Source organism: Mustela nigripes, chromosome 8 (assembly GCF_022355385.1).
Source record: "Mustela nigripes isolate SB6536 chromosome 8, MUSNIG.SB6536, whole genome shotgun sequence".
In the NCBI taxonomy this organism is placed as follows: Eukaryota; Metazoa; Chordata; class Mammalia; order Carnivora; family Mustelidae; genus Mustela; species Mustela nigripes.
The window spans coordinates 84,321,794-84,328,003 of record NC_081564.1 but is presented as its reverse complement, the minus strand read 5'-3'; the positions used below and the strand labels follow the sequence as shown (position 1 = coordinate 84,328,003).

The 6,210-nt window shown below is 48.6% G+C and overlaps 1 protein-coding gene across 2 annotated transcripts; it reads left to right on the top strand.

Moving 5' to 3' along the window:
- Positions 1 to 3,426: 3,426 nt before the first annotated feature.
- LOC132023991 (uncharacterized) lies at positions 3,427 to 5,910 on the top strand. 2 transcript variants are annotated; one of them, XR_009406121.1, is made up of 3 exons: positions 3,427 to 4,077; positions 4,540 to 4,908; positions 5,146 to 5,910. XR_009406121.1 is itself a non-coding variant. In XM_059410094.1 (2 exons), exons 1-2 carry the CDS (start codon positions 3,692 to 3,694, stop codon positions 4,772 to 4,774), a joined length of 621 nt encoding a protein of 206 aa, XP_059266077.1. In that variant the 5' UTR covers positions 3,427 to 3,691; the 3' UTR covers positions 4,775 to 5,120. The 2 variants fall into 2 exon arrangements, 1 of the variants encoding a protein (XP_059266077.1); XM_059410094.1 differs by lacking the exon at positions 5,146 to 5,910 and having other exon boundaries at positions 4,540 to 5,120.
- Positions 5,911 to 6,210: the final 300 nt, after the last annotated feature.

Below are 6,210 nucleotides of genomic sequence, written 5' to 3'. Positions count from 1 at the left end.
ATGTTAAAAAAAAAAAAAAATACATAGTGCGGTGCTGGGTAGCTCAGTTGCTTAAGGGTTTGACTCTTGATTTTGGCTCAGGTCATGGTTTCAGGGTCTTGAGATCACGTCCCACACCGGGCTCTGTGCTCAGTTGAGTCTGCCTGAGATTTATCTCTCCGTCCCCCTCTCTCTGCCCCCACCTCCCTCTCTCTCTTTCAGCAAAGAAATAAATAATTTTTTTAAAAAATTAACATAGTACAACTATAGATCAGGAATAGCAATATTATAGAAGACCAAAAACAGTCCAAATAAGCATGATTAGGATTTCATTTTATTGATTTATAGCCCTCAAAAGAAAAATTTGTGTAGGACCAGAACAGAAACTTAACAAAAGAGGAAACACAAGTTCCGCAGGTATATGAAAACGTGTTGAACGTTACTGGCGATCAATGCACTGTAAATACAAAGCAATGACAAAGCTTTTTCTCCCCATTAAATAAATCATAATTAAAACCCAACCAAGAAACCAGTGAATCCCCCGTGGTGACAAGAGGGGGGGGGGGGGTATGAGCCCCATCTCACACCAGCAGTGGAACTGTAACTTCTCCAACCCTTCTGGAGTCAGTTTGCCATCTGGTAGTGGAAGCCTTCAAAATGTTCATTCTTTCTTACCAACAAAATTTTTCTTCTGAAAACATACTGTAAGTCAGTAAGTGAGGAAGACAAATATTTGAACAAGGCTATTCACTGCAGCAAAGTTTCGAGCTGCAAAAACGTGGAAGCAGCCTAAGCATCGAATAGGTGGCCTTCCTGGGAAATCGGCTGTGAGCCAGAGCTTTTGGGTGCTCCAGGGGGGCGGCTGGCCGGCGCGAGTGGGGAAGGAAGGCTGGAAGCAGGACGAGGGAAGGGAGGGTGCGCCGGGCTGCACTGGCCAGGAAACCTCAGCCAGGATCCTAGGACACGCTCTCAGCAGAGATGGCCGAGGCGCTCTCTGGCTAAGGGAGGGCCATCCCTGCACGGTGCTGGGAGCTCTCCGTGGCCAAAATCTGCCCTGTTTCCTCAGTACCCCCTGTGGTTGTTGCCACAAAGGCACATATATTGCCAGTTCCTAGGTAAGTCACACCCCTCTTTCTCCCTCAGCGTTACTGGGGTGCACCTGACAGATAAAAGTTGCCTACATATACGAGGGGCCACGTGATGGTTTAATACACATACTGAGCGGGAAAAGATGACCACAACCAAATGTGTGTGGGAAGAAGGCTCAAGATCTACTCTGTAAGCAGATTTTAAGGTACAATGCAGTGGTGTGAACTAAAGTCGCCGTGCTGTACAGGAGGTCCCCGAAACCTACCCATTTTTTTTTTTTAAAGATTTTATTTATTTATTTGACAGAGAGAGAGAGATCACAAGTAGGCAGAGAGGCAGGCAGACAGAGAGGAGGAAGCAGGCTCCCCATCGAGCAGAGAGCCCGAGGCAGGACTCGATCCAAGGATCTTGGGATCATGACCTGAGCTGAAGGCAGAGGCTTTAACCCACTGAGCCACCCAAGCACCCCCAAAACCTACACATCTTATAACTGAAAGTGCTAAGTCACAGTTCTCGACATCCCTCAGTAAGATTAGGCGAAATTCATTTTCCCACCATCTCGTGAATTACTGTGGAAAAGTCATAGAGCAAAGCGTGCAGTGATAGAAAGCAGTTAATCAACAGCTGTATACTTATCAGGCACCTACCGTATGCCAGATGCTGTTGTAGGCATTAGAGCGGATAAGAAGATAAGGAAGACAGTCACACAAAGTGACGGCTGACGGGGCAGGTTGTGCAAGTGATGACATTTTTGTTATTTTAAAAGGTCATACACAAAGAGACACTTATATTAATATACACACAGTCATGTCATATTTATAATTTATATAAAAATTGGAAAGAATAATCACTAAAACGCTGTCACCCCAGTTGGTGAAATTATGGATAATTTTAAAATCTGTATTTTTGTGGATTACTTTTGAAACAAATGGTGAAGAATGAAAAATGCTTTTAAAAAGGAGGAATATTTATATTTTTAACTGCCTTTTTGTACAGTGGGGGAAATCACAGTCCTAGTACTTACTCCAACTGTATCTCAAAGTTGTAGTATCTCTTGAAATGTTGGAATTATTGGCCCACGAAGCTTTGGGCACTGATCCTGTCGCCCGGCTTTAGCTCCTACAGAGCCCCTGCGCGCAGACAGGCATCACTAGAAGCAGATCCCAGGGAACAGGTAAATCTTTCTTCCGAAGAACAGAAGTCAATTTGCGGAAGTGACTGTGTATTTTCACTGGGTCCACAAAATGCCAAGAGGTTACCTTTAGGGCTGGAGACCTTTGATTTAGAGGCAGGTCTAGGCCTGCTTTCCTAAGGAGACAGGGAATGGTACCTCGGCAAGAATTGTGGTAATAAAGAGTGTTGACTATTAGGAGCATAAAAACCAGTGAAAAGAATAACGCAAGAAGGTTAAGAAACTGCTATTAATGAAAAGCATCAAGGCTAAACGTAAACGGTAAGCGGACCATCTCCGTTGGCCGATCAGTTGTAATGCATGATCGGAGACTGAGTCAAAGGTTGATTTTATTTCACTGTTTTGTGTCCAGGTGAGCAAGAGAAAATAGTGACAAAGGAAGAAAAGCAACAAAAAGCAGCAGGTATTTCCCCAGAATGTCGTTTGCGTATTCTGCCAAATTCACAGAATAATGCAACAAATACGTTTGACTTCAGTCACACTGGGATGGAGGGCTTGTATGGATGCAGATGTTCGTGTGATACGGTGGAAAGTCCCATGACTCAGGTTCACTGGCTCACCTTCATGGCCCACCGAATCCAAATGCTTCATTGTTACTAGAACCAGAGTCTTCCTGGGAAAATAGTGTCCAATTTCTTTTCACATTGAAATAAAATCCTTGTTGTGTATATTAAGAAACTTCACAGACCTTCATTCTCTTTTTAAAACACCTGGTAATGATGTTTATTACTATATTCACGTTTCTGAATTTCTTGTGTGAATTTCCACTTAACAGAATGAAACAAATCATTTATTTCTCAAAGTATGTGAGATGACAAGTCCTTACGTAGACGGAAAGACAAATACAAGTTTTGAAACCAAAGACACTTGGGATTTGGAAGGCATGTGGAAGAGCTTAAAAAAAAAAAAAAAAAAAGACAATACAGGAAATTGTGGCAAAATAAATAAGATTTCTCCAGTTCCATCCCATGATCATTTATCAAGAATCTATTTCACACCAGTCCTTGCCCTGTGTTCCGGGAATTCGAAGATGCATAAGACACAGTCCTACGAGACAGATGTGTGAGTGTGGCAAACATGCATAAATAAATAGATCATTTTGATAAAATGCTCCAGTGCCATGTTAGAGGTATGGATTGAATTGTAAGCGTTCGAACAAGAGAATTTTTTAAACGCACGTGGAACATCTTTCTAATCAACTGAGAAACAGGGAGATACAGAGATACTTTATAGTACGTGTGGTGGGCAGAATCATGCCCCGAAGGACATCCCTGTCCTGACCCCAGAGCCTGCGGGTGTGCTAGGTTGTTCGGCGAGGGGGAGCTAAGGTTGCAAATGGAATCCAGAATGTCCAGCAGCTGACCTGAACCCAGGGAGGCTAGCCCGGATTATCCTGCCTGGCCCAAGAGAATCGCCCTAAAACCCTTACAGATGGAGCTGGAGGACGGAAGGAGGCGGGCGGAGAGCCGGCCGCAAGACGGCGAGTCCACCGCGGAGGAAAGGCACAGGGATGGGCCCCGCCCAGCGGGTTTGGGGCCGGCAGGGGCCAGGAGCCGGAGGAGGGCAGGCAGCCTCCAGGCACCCGCCGGGGTGGGAGACAGCCCCGGGGGCAGCCCCCAGACGCAAGCGGGCCCACGCGGACTTCAGCCCGGAGACACCTGCGCCCGCTTCGGATCCCCAGAACTGTCCTGGCAGAAATCCGCGGCGAGGCCGAGACCCAGCCGTGGCGGTGACTTGCCGCGGCGGGGGCGGGGGCCGCAGATGAATAAAGCACGCAGAGTACTGAGACCCCGGCATTCCATTGGGGATCTAAAGAAGTAAGTTTTCAGCGTTTAAGTGGTCTGGCGTCATGATTTAGTCTAAGTTATTTCCGACCTGCCCATGGTGGGCTTCCCAGGAGGGGCGAGGGGGCAGCCCAGGAAAGGGTGAAGCTCCCAGGGCCCAGGCTCCGAGGGCACTGCGGCCTCCCCAAAGCCCTGGGCTGCGGCTCCACGTCACAGAGAAGGAACCGGGCCTCGGAGCACCCGCGGCAGAAGGCGGGTCTGTCAGAGTGCACAACCCGAGCTCCATGGCCACCCGCAGCCTTTGGAACAGAACCGCGGACCGCGGGACTGCCGAGCTCCGCGCGCCGCGGGTTCGGGGCTGCGCAGGGCGCGCGTCCCGCCGGAGGCCCGCTTGCTCCGTCCTTAGCCCGGCCCCAAAGACACTGTTCTGTTTCAGTACCGTATTTCAATTCTGAGTTCACCTTTTTCTTTTCACTTTTTCACGTCCGCAATTAGGACGCATCTTCCATCCAGGAAGCCTCCCCGTGCCGTTTGGCAGCCGCGCGTCTCTCTCGGACGGAGGCTTCTCTGCTCGGGAGTCAGGACAGCTCGCGTCCCCAAGCGCAGCGCGGGGCTGTCCCTCCCAGGGACGCCAGTGTCCCGCCTGCCCCAGGAATCCAGGCCAACGATCGTTATTTTCAGTGTCAGGAAACATGTCGCCTTTCATCAAAACCCCTCGTGCTACAGCTGAAGTTCTCCCGCTGCTGTGACAGAGAACGGCGGCCGTTTGTCCTTCCCTAGTGCCTACTGTGTGAGCGAGGAACCGTGGAAGGACCCAAAGGAGGGGGTTGATGGGGCCTCGACCCTCAAAAACCCATACTAGAGGTAAAACGAAATGGGAAGCCCTACAAAGCATTACAGACTTAGGGACCTAATTGCACTGGCCACCACGTGTGGAGATCCGATCAACAACAAACAAATGCTCTTTCCTTTTGTTTTGTTTCTTACTTGGTTTCTGGTTTTGTTTTTTAATACAGTCTCATCGTTGAGCTTGGTTCATTAAGCTCGTTAAAAATTTATATAAACAAAAAAAATTTATATAAACACATTTTCTTCCTGCAGGTTTCACCTGGGGCATCAAGTAACCTAGTGTGGTGGGTTCAGCTGTGCACCTCCAAAAGCTGTGCTCAAATCCTAATCCTAAAGCTGTGAAAGGGACCTCATTTGGAAACAGTGTTTGCAGATGTGATCAAATTAAGATGAGCTCAGACTTGCTGAGGGTGGGCCTTGTGTCCAATGGCTGTCGTCTTGACAAGAAAAGGGGGAGGGAGATTTGGATGCAGAGACCCAGCGGAGGCACAGAGAAGTCTGTGTGAAGACGGGGGCAGAGATCAGGGTGATGTTGTCCCAAGCCAAGGAACCCCGAGACTGACCAGGAGCCAACGGAAGCTGGACGAGGCCAGGAAGGATTCTTCCCCAGAGCCTGTGAGGGGAGCATGCCGTCTTAACAACTTGATTGCACATTTCTGGACCACAGTGAGAGAGCAAGTGTCTGTTTTCAGCCACCAAAGTCAGGGCACTTTGTTAAAACAGCCTTAGGAAACATGTACATCTACACGTCAGACATTAAAGGAAGCTGTGGCACACACCGCTTAGTTGGATTTGCAACTTTTCAAAGGAAGATGGTTAAAATAAAGCTGCACCCCTATCGAGTACGAAAGAGTAGAAGGCTTTGAGGTGGGGGTGAGTTTGGAAGAAGCTTCTCTGCATAGATCCCAGGACATCCTCTGGCAAAAGGACTTCCAAAGGGCCACTCAGGGAGTTGACAGGCCCCCTACATCTAGAGGGGTCCAGTGCACAGCATCTGACTCCATCCTGCTAGGTAGGGAATACCCATCAGGCTAGCTGGCTGCTTCGGGGATTGTAACAGACTAAATGTTCTATTTCCCCTAAATCCTTCTGCTGAAATCTAACACCCAAGGTGATGGTATTAGGAGGTGGGACCATTGGGAGGTGATTAAGTCATGGGGGCGGGGTCCTCACGAGTGGGATTCGCGCCCTCATACAAGAGAGCCCAGAGAGCTCTCTTGTCCTTTCTGCCGTGTGAGGTTACAGAAGGAAGACAGCCATCTAGAAGGAAGCAGAACCCCACCAGACACCAAGTCTGCAGGTGCCCCCATCCTGGCT